At 40.4% G+C, this 16,548-nt stretch overlaps 1 protein-coding gene across 1 annotated transcript in view; it reads right to left on the bottom strand.

Moving 5' to 3' along the window:
* Nucleotides 1–16,548, bottom strand: part of LOC112232151 (protein kinase C-binding protein NELL1-like) — a 439,953-nt gene that overhangs the window by 34,048 nt on the left and 389,357 nt on the right. The window contains exons 15-16 of the mRNA XM_042330745.1: nucleotides 15,208–15,303; nucleotides 760–900 (exon numbers count right to left, since the gene is read on the bottom strand). Coding sequence (XP_042186679.1) covers nucleotides 760–900; nucleotides 15,208–15,303 — 237 coding nt within the window. The remainder of the gene's footprint in view (nucleotides 1–759; nucleotides 901–15,207; nucleotides 15,304–16,548) is intronic.

Genomic DNA, 16,548 nt, shown 5'->3' with positions numbered 1-16,548 from the left:
GGGTACAGTACATTATACAGAGAATATAATATGACTCAACAGTCACTGTTCTCTGCTATTAATTTCAAAAATAGAGAATGGACATTGGAATATTTACTCTGCCTATCATAGAGTATACCATACTCCCTACTGTATCTATATGGGTGACTATCTATATGACGCATACATCTCAAACAGTAAGAAACAAAGTTCCCCTCTCAGGAAAAATTGTTATTCTAATATAAACTAAAGAGATATTCTGTACTAATTAACAGCATTCCATAGTACATTTTAGAGGGAGTAATGTTCTCCTGTGTATTCCTGACCATTGTATCTCTCCATGATCGATGCATCGCTACATCCTGAGGTATAGGGAGAAATCATGCTCTTCTCATTGTAACAGAGATTGTGATTCACTAATGTCAGCTGCTGCAATGCACTAAACAGTATTTTACATTGATTTCTACAGGCATGAATATTGTACAGTATGTTGTACTGTCATTGATTGTTACTCCGTGTCTACTATTTCTTTATGACTGCTGTGCAAATCAAATTCCATTCATTAATTTATTCAGACTACACAACAAAATGCTGCAACATGCAGCAGAAATAAAGCTGCATAGCCATGTTATCAGCCCCCTCCCCTGTAATATGTGACAATGAGCTTTTATCCAAAGTGACTTACAGCTTTACCAACAGCACTACAGAAGACTAAGATGGACAGGAGCAGTAGCGATGGAGACGACCAACAGAAGTGGAATATAGGGGCTGCATACTAACCGATGCAGGAGCTCCCGTGGATCAGGTAGGAGCCATTGTCATGGAAACCGTTCCTGCACTCACAGTGGTACCAGCCCGGCAGGTTGACACAGCGGGAGTGATTGTGGCACTGGATCAGGCCCTCCGCACACTCGTCAATGTCTGGGGGAAACACACAGTATATCTGATGCCATCAACATTATTTTTCACAAAGATCCTATGTAATTCTATAACATGTGCACTTAAGGCAATCCTAACTGACTCCTGATTGTTACAATTCAGGGCAGGTGGGGCAGAGCCTGTTTTGAACCCCACCTTTTAAGCTAAAAAAATATATTGTTAGGTTGCATGTTATTTTGGCATTAATACGTGTCACAAATCAGTTTTGCAAACAATGTAAAAAAATTAATAAAATGTCTTTCTTGAGTAAGGCAGCTTCAAAATGCAGCTATTTCATTCTAGCTCAGTGGAAAATATGGAGAAAATATGGAGCGTTGGAGTTGGTAATGTTATCTAGTTATGCCGTGATTGGCTCTGTGTTCTGTCACTCACGGGGTCACTACATCACCACATAATCAAATCAAATTGTATTTGTCACATGCGCCGAATACAACAGGTAGACCTTACAGTGAAATGCTTACTTACAAGCCCTTAATAATAACCAACAATGCAGTTAAGAAAATGCATTAAAAAAGTAAGCGATAAGAATAACAAATAATTAAAGAGCAGCAGTAAATAACAGTTGAGGTAATATCTACAGGGAGAGTTTGAAAATTCAAGCCCCTTGGGTGCTGCCAAAGATTTACATTAGAAATGCCCATCCAAGAAGACTCAAGGTCATTGGCCAAAGATTAAATGATGTTAAATCACGTTATATCTACCGTAGCTTTGATCTACCGTAGCTTTTATTGGACTGTCAACATCATACTTTCAAAATCTTAGATAGCAAGCAAGAGAAACAGTTATCATCATGAATCAAGTCAACAATCTACTGGAAAATCCTTTTCAATCCTCGTCATATCAAGAGAAATGATAGATAAAACCTATTGGTGCTGTTTGGTCATTGGATTTAAGCATGACAAAACAAGTTAGTAATCTCAAATTCAACAGTGAGTGGTTTGGAAGGAATCAGTGGCTAACTGCAAGCATTGCAAAGCAATCACTAGCCTGCTATTCAGTGGAGTGGGAGTTTGGTCCAAGTCTGTGTTTAATGGTCTCTTTTCCAAGCTTAAAAGGATAAACATTCACATGCAACACCATGGGCCAGAAAAGGTTGAATACATAGGCCATGCTGTCAATCCAGCATGACTTCAAAATAACTAGAAACTTAAAACTGAAAAATCTCAGACTTTCAGTCAGGAATTCAGTCCACTTTCTAGTGCTCTGACCTGAATATCACTGATGTCATGATCTCCTTCCTAGCATACGTCATCGCTGCAGGGAATAATCAGATGGACCCTGACAAGGTGAGAGAGGTGGTGGATTGGCCTCAACCCACATCCAGAGTGCAGTTGGGGTTTTCTTGGGGTTTGCTAACTTCTACCGTCGTTTCGTCCGGGGTTACACCATCGGACCCCAAGATCATCCTCCCTAGCGGCTGATATCATCTGGGGAATAGATAGTCTGGTCTGCAAGGTGCATTGTTTCCAGCCGGACCCTGGGGGGGCTAACCGGATGTTTGTCTCGGACTCTGCCCATGCTCTGGTCCTGAAATGGGCACATTCCTCGAGGCTCACTTGTCATCCTGGCTCCCGTCAGACCTTGGATTTCGTCCAACAACACTTCGTGGCCCACCATGGTTCCTGACGTTTCCGCGTTCATTACCCCCTGCACTGTGTGCTCAGAACAAGACTCCGCGGCAAGCTCTGGCTGGCCTCCTTTAACCACTCCCTGTTTCTCACTGCCCCTCGTCATATATCCTTGGACTTCATCACGGGTCTCCCTCCGTCAGATAGCAACACCACCATCCTTATGGTGGTGGATAGGTTTTCCAAAGCTGCCCATTTTATCCCCCTTTCTAAGTTGCCCTCAACTAAGAAGACGGCCTAATTTATGGTGCAGCATGTCTTCCGGATCCATGGACTTCCAGTCGACATTGTCTCCGATCATGGTCCTCAGTTCTCATTCCGGTTTTGGAAGGCGTCCTGCATCCTCACTGGGTTGTCGGCTAGCATGTCCTCTGGTTTTCAACCCCAGTCTAACGGCCAGTCGGAGCGAGCTAATCAGGACCTGGAGACGACTCTACGTTGCCTCGTCTCCACCAATCCCACCACCTGGATCCAGCAACTTGTGTGGGTGGAATATGCCCACAACACTCTTCCCTGTTCTGCTACTGGTCTCTCGCCTTTTCCTGCGATATCAGACCCCGCTCTTCCCAGAGCAAGAGGAAGAGGTCCCACTACCGTCTTGGGCAGAGGGTATGGCTTTCCACTCGGGATCTGCCCCTCCAGGTGGAGTCCTGCAAACTCCCCCGATTAATCAGCCCTTTCCCCATCTCTAAGGTCCTTAGCCCCTTTGCTGTTCGCCTTCTGCTGCCCCGCATCCTCCGTATACGTACATCCCACTTTCCATGTATCTAGAATTAAACTCCTGTCTCACAGCCCTTTTCTCCTGTTTCCAGGCCCTTCCCTCTCCCTGTCTCATCGATGGCCATTTGGCATACACAGCGAGGTGCCTCCTGGGTGTTCAACCTCAAGCCAGAGGATTCCAGTACCTGGTTGACTGGAGGAGAGGTCTTGGGTCCCTGCCAGGAATATCCTGGACCCAGCCCTCATCATAGAAAATTCTAAAAATAAAGAAACTCTTGAATGAGTAGGTGTCGAAACTTTTGACTGGTACTGTATGTATTTTAAAAAGGCAGTAAATAAGCCTGAATTAACTGTTTCTCTGGCAGACAAGGCTCCAATGATATCCAGGTGTAGCGGTGGTAAGGATTCACTCCATGATGCTGAAAAGAAAGCTCTGCTTTTGGGACAGCTTTATGTAGGACTTAACCATTTCTGGGCACTGTATGTCACCGTTATAGTGCAATTCAATATTGTTGTGTTGAGTAGTGGCTTTGCTGGCATGGATATACTGTATATATATTCCCACCAAGATTTACGTTCTAAAATCACAACTGGTTACAATAGATGTGTACTACTGGATTGTCAATATATGTATAGGCCTGTTATCACCAAATAATTCTCAAAAATAGAAAATAGCATTTAAAAAATAATCTGCAAAAGTTTCTGTAGGAACTACACAGTGTTTATGCTAGCTACACCCAGCTCTGCTGTGATGGTGTATGGGGCTGTCCCACTTGTATCTCCTGTCCCATTTGAGCTACAGTCATGACATGTTGTATATATATGCATCTCTTCATGAGTAATCTAATGTAGCAGGTGTAAAAGAAACACCTGCAACTAGATCCCCTATATGCTGGTCTTGATGAGAAAGAAAATAACTGTCAGGGGAGGTTCTCTTCTGCACTGTTTAACCAATCCAGTAAATGTGGAGGAGGAGTTAAGATGGAGTATCTCCTTGTGAACATCCAAAAGCAGAAGTCACATCACAGGCTCTCTTTCCATTTCCCCTGAAAACCGGAACAGAGGCTACCTCATGAGCAACAAGTTTCCCATAAGAACCTATAAACTCGGCCCATTACACTTTCCAGCAAATTATACATTTTGTCCCCCACCAAACTTTGAAAAATAATATCTCCTTTCCCTTTGGAGCTACAGTCATTAAATATTTTCTCTCTGTCATTAATCCAGGCAACATAAATTTGAAAAGTTGTAACTAATTTGCCCTAGGGTGGGCACTGGATCAGTTGTGGAAGACATTTCTTTCCACAACACTACGATCATGTCACCTCAAGAGCTTCATTAAGGGAATGAATAGACAGGAAACATACACGTTGGCACTTTATCACACAATCTCTCTCTCTCTCCATTTTAATAGCCTCACAAGGAAAAATAATCTCTACACGTCCGTGTTATGAGAAAAAAATGCTACATAATATACAGACAGCACCGTCATGGTACAGTATGTGTGCCGAGTGTGTGTACACAGGAGTATGCATTGGGGAATCACTTTGCTACACAGCTTTGAGTGATTCTGATCCAATCTTTGACTGAATACAAACAAATCAAACAGGAGGTAGATGTAGCCTTACAACACTGTGCATGATTATTTAAATGTTATGGTCGCAAAGGCTATTGCAAGACAGAATCAGTTATTAGAACAGAAAGGATGTCATATTTAATGTCAAAGGGCAACTATGAGTATCTGGGATTCAAAATCTACAATATTGTTACACTTGTAATGAATGTGTAAATTTGTATTTTTTTCAACAGAATGCTACAATAGGTTTCATATGCATTTACTGTACAAGTCTAATGCTTTTGATTTAAGTGATATCCTATATTTTTTAAAGAATTATGAATAAGTTCTACAGCATAACAAGTTATTCTTTTCTTTTTTCATTAAACTTTTATTTAATCAGGAGAGCCCATTGAGATAAGGGTCTCATTTTCAATGATGCCCTATGGACATCAAATTTTAAAAAATGTAAAAAATTAAAACATACCAATAATAATACAGGTTACATTTTTTTTTACTTGACCACAATCCGTTTTAAATTGAATCAAAACAATGCAATTCTCATTTAAGAAATTCAACAGAACGGGTTTGGTAATGTTTTTATATTTCAACAACAAAGTTAGGTAAGTCGGAAGCTTGTTTAGTAGAGCTTTGTAAACAAAAAGGGAGTAGTGAATTGATCTACGGGACTTTAATGAGGACCAGCTAACCTTTTGATACAGGATGCAGTTATTCATAACTAATCATTTGTGATAAAGCAAAGGGCACTATGGTAGACGGCATCCAAAGGTTTAAGAGTAGTGGCTGCTGCATTCTAGTAAATTGTATTACCATTGTACAGTCAACTTTCTTGCTAGTTTTTGAGCATCTGCTTCCAGCTGTGTAGAGTGAGGCAATATCTATAAAAAGAAGTTGACTTTAACCATTTACACTAATGGGAATAGACCTATATGGATAGGGCTACATTTTAATGTTTCTTACAGAAAATTTTGAAAAACATATGCATAACCATGGTAGCAAATGAAAGGGAAAAGTTTGGAGATAATGCAGAAATTAGACCAAAAGGTGAAAACACAACAGTTCACCTGACAAGACTGAATCTAAACTTAAAACACTTGATTTTATGTGTGTTTTATATTTACTGTACTTCTCGCCACATTTGTTGATAAGGACATCTGACAATACTCTGGATACATATGACTATTCCTGGAAAATGTAGGGTAGGTGTAGCATAAGACAAGAAAATTACAAAGGTTTGAGTGAGAGGACTAACTGGTGTCTCCAAGTTGCCACACATCTCTCCAAAATGTGCACAGTTCCTGAGCAATTTTAATGCACTTATGACCCAAAGAATAGTCTTCAACTATAAGGGATGGATCAACATTTCCAGAATGGGTATTTGAGAATACTGGTAAAAATATGTTGAAAATGAATTCTGAAAAATTCACAATAAATGATATTTAATTACCATAAAAATTCCATGAAAACTGAATAAATATGTAGGCTATAGCAGCCTATAGGTAAATAGTGGTTTCTTCCTTGTCTTCTCTCTCTTTGGCGGTGATGTGAATGATGAATGATGAATAACTGTAGTTGTGTGTGCAGAGGCCTGTCGGTTGAGCAAGTCAAATCCGACATAACAAGAACAGCCACAGAGAGAACTCTACCAGGGGTCGCTAAAATGATTGTCCTCAAAACAGTTTTATCGACTTGGGGCTCATGTTGGCCTATGACACATTTGAACTCGCCCTACTCTCTGATTGCTTAACTTACAGAAATGTACCACCTCTATTGAACCTTATCATCACACCAACAAGATCTAGGATCCAAATTCACTGCATGCCTGCCTTGATGTTCATAAAACTCCACGGGATCCCTCTTGCGCAGTGGAACCCAGAACGATGTGACCACATGGTTACTGTGCTCTCCTTACACCACCACGAATCGAAGGGCGTTCAAATCACTTAAAATAATCCTCATCATGATCTGTTGCCTAGTCCAACTCGTCACTTATTATTACAAATAGAAGATTATCACAATTGTGCTCGTTTGGTGAAGTTAGATCAAAACAGAATCAATATTTCGCAACATCACAATGATGAATTTATATTTTACATAACTGAAATGGATATAATAGCATAAAGGCTAGCCTACTGTAACAACACCTCCTCAGTCATTTAACAGTGTGTGCAACTAAGCAGGATATACGCTTTGATTAAAAGAAAATAGGCTGACAAGAAAGGCTAATAGTTTAACAACATCTCCTTTAATTTGCCCATGAAACAGTAATCCAGGAAGATCTAAATGTCTATTCCCATGAAACTGATTGAGATCAAATTATTGGTATGCAGTTTGGACATTTGCCCCGTAGCACATGAAGAATTCACGATTGACAGTGATGATGGCCTATTTTGAAATTAGGTATGTCAGACTTGGTGTATGTGTGGGCTTAGGAAGACGTTTCAATTGGAGGATGCATTGTATGCATTGCCTATTTTACAATGATATTCAATAGGCTACATCTGTCGGTGTATACTGTGATTGAGAAATAAGGACATAATTTAAATGTGTTGCACTCCCTCACCTAAAAAAAAGAGCACTACCCCACTGCACATTGCAATTGATATTCCAACCCTGAGCCCCAGCCTGCTCTGCTCATGATGATGAAAATGTTTTTTTATTCTGCCTAACCAATACTGTGCTGTGTAGGCCTACAGTGGCAGTTCAGGAAGAGGCAAATATTTGTTGTTGATTAATTAAGGACTAGTCTAAAAAAAATCTATATCTTGCATGCGGACTAGCCTATAGCCTATGTTCTGTTCAGTTTGAGAGGGTGAGCAGGTAGATGAGAAGGAGAAGAGGACCGAAGGTCAACTTTGATAGCTTGCTACTACTATACTAAACAAAAATATAAATGCAACATGTAAAGTCTTGGACCCATGTTTCATGAACTGAAGTAAAAGATCCCAGAAATGTCCAATACACACAAAAAGCTTTATTTATCTCAAATTTTCTGCACACATTTGTTTACATCCCTGTTCGTGAGCATTTTTCCTTTGCCAAGATAAACCATCCACCTGACAGTTGTGGCATATCAAGAAGCTGATTAAACAGCATGCTCATTACACAGGTGCACTTTGTGCTGGGGACAATAAAAGGCCACTCTAAAATGTGTAGTTTTGTCACAGTGCAACTTTCAGCACCATCAGCTGTCCATTTCTGATTGATTGTGCCGCAAATGCTGCTTCAAGATTCAGCACCACATTGTAGGTTACTCAAATCTGTCACATTGTTAGGTCTGTCGCTGTTAGGGCCACCAGAGCTGTAGCCAGATAATTTAATGTTAATTTCTCTACCATAAGCTGCTTCCAACGTAATTTTTGAGAATTTACATCCAACCAGTCTCACAACCACAAACCACATGTAACCATGCCAGCCCAGGACCTCCACATCCGGTTACTTCAACTGCCTGGATCGTCTGAGACCAGCCACCTTGACGACTGATGAAGATGAGGAGTATTTCTCTCTGTAATAAAGCCCTTTCGTGGGGAAAAACTAAGTCTGATTGGCTGGGCCTGGCTCCCAAGTTGTTGGGCCTATGCCTTCCCAGGCCCTCCATGGTTGCGCCCCTGCCCAGTATTGTGAAATCCATTGATTAGAGCCTAATTTATTTATTTGATTTGACTGATTTCCTTATATGAGGGAAATCTTTTTGCATGTTGCATTTATATTTTTGTTCAGTATATAATTTATTTTAATAACAACAATGTTTCTTGTCCATGGTGCATTCATCAGAGTTATTGACCTAACAGCGAGACAGATTTGAGTAACTTGTGGTGCTGAAACTTGAAGCAGCAGTCACGCCACAATCAATTGGAAATGGACAGCTGATGGTGCTGAAAGTAGGCAAATTTCAGTAGGCATAATTCATTTCAACACCTGTGATCCCACAACCTTCTTGCACGCAGCCCTGTGTGCAATCAAAATTCCTGTAAGCATTCCATGTAATGCTTACAGGCAGCGGAGGATTTAGGTATAGGCGACATGGGCAGATGCCCAGGGCGGCATCTTGCCGGGGGAGGCACAGGGCACCCGCACAAAAACAAATAAATTAGGAATGGTGACATTTGCGCGATCGATTTTCTATCGCTCATTTGCACTTCACGTCAATGATATGTCACCGAGTGGGACTGTGGGTCAATTAACCTTGTCGGAGTGGGCGCCCTGATTCTAGTTTGTGAGCTAGGCAGGCTACTGCCTGGGAAGGTCTCCCACTCAGAAGTACGAGATGGGGAGAGGGGCAGGGGTAGGGCTAGTGGGAGACCTGAGGTCAACCTACTAGAAGTCCGAGGTAGGAGGAGAGGGGGAATCTATCAAATAGCGTACCTCTAACTTTGTACAGTACTAATGCAATTAGTTGTGAAATTTAGTTTGTGTGTTTCTTGTTTGAAGCGCAATCATGTACTAATCAGGTTCTCTTCTTTATAAGTGTGTTTGTGTATTTGTGTGAAATAGGATTTGTGCAGTTTAGTTTTATTTGTGTTTTTTGTTGGCAATAGGGTAATAATTATATATGTTTTTTGTAATTATATACTCCAATTTGTTTCTATTTGTCTTTCTAACTTATGTTTTAAAATTAAAATCTTATTTTTTATATTTATATAGTTTTAAATGTTATGATTATGTATTTGAATGAAATGCAGTTTCTAAAATAGCATATCTAAGGATCTGGTCTGTCCAAGAAGTGAGGGGGGAACGCTAAGGATGTTCTCTACTATCCACTTTATATTTTAATATTGTTTTTGGGTATATTGGAGGGTCATTGTTTTTTTTCTCAAGCATTCAGGGAGGGTTTAGGCAAAATATATTTTGCTGAAGGGAGGGCCATCCATTTTAATTTCAGAGGTCCAATTTTCTCCATGTAACCCTTATTATAAATAACTTTCACTCCCTAAGGTACTTTTTTTGTTGTTGGAATAACTAGAGGAAGCACACTTACAGTTGTTTGGTTTGGAACACAACCCTGCATCCCGCCATTACACAATTACTACTGTTTACGCAATCCCAAAATGGTCCATTAAAAATCGCAATCTAGGTCATGTTGGCATGATTTGAAAGCCTGTTCTATTGCTTACCTGACTAGCTAAGTTATAAAATAGGATCTTACAGTGTTTGGCTTTGACAAGGCAATTCAGAGAAACAGACCGTAATTTTGGAGCGCATAGAAAGGAGTGATGAGTGAAAGTTTTTTAACAATAAACATAGGTTCATTCTGATCAAAACAACCCAGGGTATGACGACATGTAATCTTGTAACTGTACATCAAACATAGTGATCTTAAAAGCTGACAATGTATATGCGTTTTATGATTCGGATATGTGAAGTGCATGTGGCTTGCTTGTATGACATCAAAGTGGTATTTTTTATAATCCTGAACGTCTTGTCTTTCAAAAATACACTTGGTCATCTTAATTTACAGTGACAATGATCAGACAACAAAAAATATGCAAAGTTACCCAATTAGCGGGAGGTATGGGGACAACTTCTTGTCGGGATTGGTGTTCAAGTTCAGAACGACTGTCAGCCAAAAACCATACAGTGCAAAGCCAGAACTCTAACGCATGTCTGGTATGACCTACGTATGTACAGCCACTATGTTCCAATTTAGATGCTTAATAGTGCCCAAATCGGCCATTTTTAACCTGTATACTGGTACGAGTGGAAAGGGTTGAATCTTAGCTTTTTAACAAGCTCACTAGTATGCTTTTTTAAAACGTTAAATCCTTGTCAATTCAAATGCTCAGATATTTATAGGCGGGAACCCAATCGATGAGAGAATCCTTCAATGAATAAATATGTAGTCCATCTAAAACATTTTTGCAAGAATTACAGGACATGTATTTAATGTGGTGAGAACTGAATATATGTTTTAAACCAACCAGGGCTTTTTGTAAGGCAACCAAGTCAGATTGCAGCTCTAACAACGGCTGGTCTACAGTTGGGGCAATGGCATAGATAACAGTATTGTCAGCATACAGACTAATTACAAGTTAACAGATATATAAATAATATTGGTCTAACATAGTAAAGAGAAAAGGTCCCAATAACAACCCCTGTGTTACACCTTTCATAATATCCAGGAAACTAGACTTAACACCATCTGAAATCAGTGTCCTGTCTGACAGATAGTTCTCAAACCACTTAAAAGAAGCCTTATCCAGACCTATTTCAGTCAACCTTGGAATGAGAGGCAGCACAATTATTTTTATTATCTAAGCAGTTTAACACATCTGAAACAAGCCTACCAGCTGAAATGGTGAAATGTCCAGGCCTAAAACCTTATTGGTGCACATTAAGAATAAAGTTTGAGGTGAAAAAAGTTATTGGCTGAAAGTTGGCCGGGGATTATACAACTTTGGAATGGCAAGATCATTTGGAAATTGTATGGTAGCTATCTACAGCGCAAGAAACTATTCAGACCTCTTGAATTTTCCCACATTTTGTTGTGTAACAAATTGGGATTAAAATGTATTTAATTGACTTTTTTTCCTCATTCGAGCTACACCAAACAATCTGTCAAAGTGGGGAAAAAAAATCTAAATAAAAGTTCAGATTAATGACAAATAACACACTAATACACAGTATCTTGATTAGATAAGTATTCAAACCCCTGAATCAGTATGTGTTAGAATCACCTTCGGCAGCAATTACAGCTCTGAGTCTTTTTATATACGTCTCTAAGAGCTTTGCACACCTGGATTGTACAATATTTTCCCATTATTCTTTTTAAAACGCATCAAGCTATGTTAAGTTGATCATTGCTAGACAGCCGTTTTCAAGTCTTGTCAAAGATTTTCAAGACAGTTTAAGTTAAAACTGTAACTAGGCCACTCAGGAACATTCAATGTTGTCTTGGTAAGCAACTCCAGTATATATTTGGCCTGGAGTTTTAGGTTATTGTCCTGCTGAAAGGTGAATTTGTCGCCCAGTGTCTGTTGGAAAGCAGACTGAACCAGGTTTTCCTCTAGGATCTTGCCTGTGCTTAGCTCCCAAAATGAATCCCTAGTCCTTGCCGATCATGAGCATATCCATGACATGATTGGGGCGGCAGGTTGCCCGGTGGTTAGAGCGTTGGACTAGTAACCGAAAGGTTGCAAGATCAAATCCCCGAGCTGACAAGATAAAAATATGTTGTTCTGCCCCTGAACAAGACAGTTAACCCACTGTCATTGAAAATAAGAATTTGTTCTTAACTGACTTGACTAGTTAAATAAAGATAAAATAAAATAAATGATGCAGCTACAACCATGCTTTAAAATATGAAGAGTGGTGCTCAGTGATGTGTTACATTTGGCTTCACATATCTTAATTGTAAAGGGTTTAAACACTGTTTCCCATGCTTGTTCAATGAACCATAAACAATTCATAAACATAAACAAAAAGAACATGCATGCACCTGTGGAATGGTCGTTAACCTTTCTGGCGCAGGCATTCCGCTAGCGACCCACCTGCTCTGACAGCTGATGCTTAAAGTTAGTGAGGGAGATATGAGTCTCCAGCTTCAGTGATTTTTGCAATTAGTTCCATTCATTGGCAGCAGAGAACTGGATGGAAAGGCGGCCAATGGAGGAATAGGCTTTGGGGATGACCAGTGAAATATACCTGCTGGAGCACGTGCTATGGGTGGGTACTGCTATGGTGACCAGTGAGCTGAGATAAGGCAGGGTTTTACCTAGCAAAGACTTATAGTTGACCTGGAAACAGTGGATTTGGTGACAAATATGGAGCGAGGGCCAGCCAACGAGAGCATACAGGTCACAGTGGTGGGTAGTATATGGGGCTTGGGTGACAAAACAGATGGCACTGTGATAGACTACATCCAGGTCGGCAACACATTTCCATAACAGACTGACCAAGTGAATCCAGGTAAAAGCTATGCTCCCTTATTGATATCACCTGTTAAATCCTCTTCAATCAGTGTAGATGAATGGGAGGAGACAGGTTAAAGAAGCATTTTTAAGCCTTTAGACAATTGTGGCATTCAGAGGGTGAACAGGCAAGACAAACGATTTCAGTGCCTTTGAAAGGGGTATGGTAGTAGGAGCCAGGCGCACCAGTTTGAGTATGTCAAGAACAGCACCGCTGCTGTTTTTTCAATGCTCAACAGTCTCCCATGTGTATCAAGAATGCTCCATTCAAAAGACAACCAGTCAACTGCCGAAAGCATTGGAGTCAACATGGGCCAGCATCTCTGTGGAACGCTTTCAACACCTTGTAGTGTCCAAATTGAAGCTGTTCTGATGGCAAAATGGGGTGCAACTCAGTATTAGGAAGGTGTTTTGTACACTCAGTGCATGTAATGCATTGTCATACAAAGTTTAAAGATAACATATTTATCTTTGTAAACCATACAAAAACCATGTCTCTGTTGCTAACAAACAGTCATGGGTGGTAACTACAATTCACTAGATAGGAACTCTGAGAAATATGCAAATAAGGTAGACTCAATTCTCAAGTTAAATTGCAAGTTCATTCAACCTAAAATTCAAAGTTGAGTGAACATACAATTCGACTTCAGAATGTACAGTTGAAGTCGGAAGTTTACATACACTTAGGCTGGAGTCATTAAAACTTGTGTTTCAACCACTCCACAAATTTCTTGTTGACAAACTATAGTTTTGGCAAGTCGGTTAGGACATCTACTTTGTGCATGACACAAGTCATTTTTCCAACAATTGTTTACAGACAGATTACTTCACTTATAATTCACTGTATCACAATTCCAGTGGGTCAGAAGTTTACATACACTAAGTTGACTGTGCCTTTAAACAACTTGGAAAATTCCAGAAAATGATGCCATGACTTTAGAAGCTTCTGATAGGCTAATTGACATAATTTGAGTCAATTGGAGGTGTACCTGTGGATGTATTTCAAGGCCTAACTTCAAACTCAGTGCCTCTTTGCTTGACATCATGGGAAAATCAAAAGAAATCAGCCAAGGCCCCAGAAAGAAAAAAATTGTAGACCTCCACAAGTCTGGCTCATCATCAACGCCTGAAGGTATCACGTTCATCTGTACAAACAATTGCACGCAAGTATAAACACCAAGAGACCACGCAGCATCATACCGCTCAGGAAGAAGGCGCGTTCTGCCTCCTAGAGATTTGGTGCGAAAAGTGGTGCGAAAAGTGCAAATCAATCCCAAAACAACAGCAAAGGACCTTGTGAAGATGCTGGAGGAGACAGGTACAAAAGTATCTATAGTCACAGTAAAACGAGTCCTATATTCGACAAAACGTGAAAGGCCGCTCAGCAAGGAAGAAGCCACTGCTCCAAAACCGCCGGACTACAATTTGCATCAGCACATGGGGACAAAGATCATATTTTCTGGTCTGATGAAACAAAAATAGAACTGTTTGGCCATAATGACCATTGTTATGTTTCGAGGAAAAAGGGGGAGGGTTACAAGCCGAAGAACACCATCCCAACCATGAAGCACGGGGGTGGCAGCATCATGTTGTGGGGGTGCTTTGCATCAGGAGGGACTGGTGCACTTCACAAAATAGATGGCATCATTAATAATTGAAAATGATGTGGATAATTGAAGCAACCTCTCAAGACATCAGTCACGAAGTTAAAACTTGGTCGCAAATGGGTCTTCCAAATGGACAATGATCCCAAGCATACTTCCAAAGTTGTGGCAAAATGGCTTAAGGACAACAAAGTCAAGGTATTGTAGTGGCCATCACAAAGCCCTGACCTCAATCTTATAGAAAATTTGTGGGCAGAACTGAAAAAGCGTGTGCGAGCAAGGAGGCCTACAAACCTGACTCAGTTATTCCAGCTCTGTCAGGAGGAATGGGCCAAAATTCACCCAAACTATTGTGGGAAGCTTGTGGACAGCTACCCAAAATGTTTGACCCAAGTTAAACAATTTAAAGGCAATGCTACCCAATACTAATTGAGTGTATGTAAACTTCTGAACCACTGGGAATGTGATGAAAGAAATAAAAGATTAAATAAATAATTCTGTCTTCTATTATTCTGACATTTCACAGTTTTAAAACAAAAGGTGGTGATCCTAACTGACCTAAGACAGGGAATTTTTACTAGGATTAAATGTCAGGAATTGTCCTTTTAAATGTATTTGGCTAAGTTGTATGTAAACTTCCGACTTCAACTTTATGTAGGTTCAGCTATATGCCCAAATGTTGAGGAAACTTACAAACCTATTGCAGCTGGTTGCCTTACACTTACAGTTGTACATTGAGTCAACTTCAATGCCATTTTGTTGAGCAGACGTACAATCCTATTGCATCTGGTTGCCATACAATTTTACATTCAATCAACATATTTTTTTTGAACAGTGTGGTACTACAGTCATACCTGTCTCACAGTGACGTCCCGTAAAGCCTGAGGGGCAGATGCAGGTGTTGGGCGACACACAGGTACCTCCGCTCCTACACCCCTCCTCGCAGAATGCTGGAAAGAGAGAGAGAGACAGACAAAGTAGAGAGAGAGACAGACAAAGTAGAGAGAGAGACAGAGAAAGAGACAGAAAGAGAAACAGAGAGAAGCAGTGAGAGAAAGTGAGGGAGAAAAGGGAGAAAAGGGAGAAAAACAGGGAGAAACAGCCAGTGCAAGAGTTTAATTCTCACACATCAATATCACAAACACAATCCTACTCCTACTGTTCTATTTAACAACTTTGGTTTTTGTGGCTCAAATGACCAGTCCCTCACTGTGCATTACCTCCACCACACACAACCGTATTCTCAAACTTTAAATGGGTAAGAAGCCTGGCTCGCCGGCTTGGCCCTGGGCATGGAATGTGAGCCGCCTAGTGGGCCACTTTTGCTAAGCAGAACTGCCCCAAGCAAACACAGGTGTAAACACATTCTAAAAATAATGCCCTCCAGCATTTTCCAAGGTCACCATAACTTTCCATGGGGAGGAATAGTTTTACGTTCTATGCATTATCAGTAAGGGGTGAAACGGGGCTTTGTGGGTCCCACTTTTTGTGTGTGTTGTCATGTATGTCTGTGAGAGAAAACGTGTCTGTGTGTGCGCAAAGTTTGACAGTGTGCAGGTCTCCATTTCTTTCAGTAAGTGTAATTGATGACATGATTTTAAGGATGAGTCTAAATTGGCAAAAACCTTTATTTATAGTGTTGTATGTGTGTTTTACTGTGTGTGTGTGTGTGTGTGTGTGTGTGTGAGTGAGAGTTGGAGGCCAACACACACTACACAAACACATAGCTCCCCTCGCTTTGGTTTATGAGTCTAATAAACATCCATTTGCTCACCGGTCTCGGTATAAAAGCGTGCTAAATATACAAACTGATACATAAGTGCAATAAATAACCACGCAGCACTGTGCCAAAACCCATTAGTGCTGTTAATTTGACTGGATCCCCTTATAAAGAAGTTATTTCAGGCACCTCATTAAGAGCCTGATTGTACTAATACACCTCACAATTAAAGAGTGAATTAGACTGAGTCAATATAAGTGTATCTTCTTCTCTAATTATCATTTTATTGCAATCAGCATAAAGGATAAAGGGGGGGGGGGTAAGGGAGAGATTCTCCTCCACAGCAGCTCCAGTGGCCTTCAGCTCAACCATCCCACTGCCTAACTGAGACTGTTGCTGATTCACTACTTTTGGAGACATTCTTATAACCACAAATTGGATATTTGACTTTCGATTAGAGTCCTAGATTGCCTTC

This window comes from Oncorhynchus tshawytscha, linkage group LG12 (assembly GCF_018296145.1).
Source record: "Oncorhynchus tshawytscha isolate Ot180627B linkage group LG12, Otsh_v2.0, whole genome shotgun sequence".
Taxonomy (NCBI): Eukaryota; Metazoa; Chordata; class Actinopteri; order Salmoniformes; family Salmonidae; genus Oncorhynchus; species Oncorhynchus tshawytscha.
The sequence above is the reverse complement of the archived record's forward strand: the minus strand, read 5'-3'. Positions and strand labels throughout refer to the sequence as shown.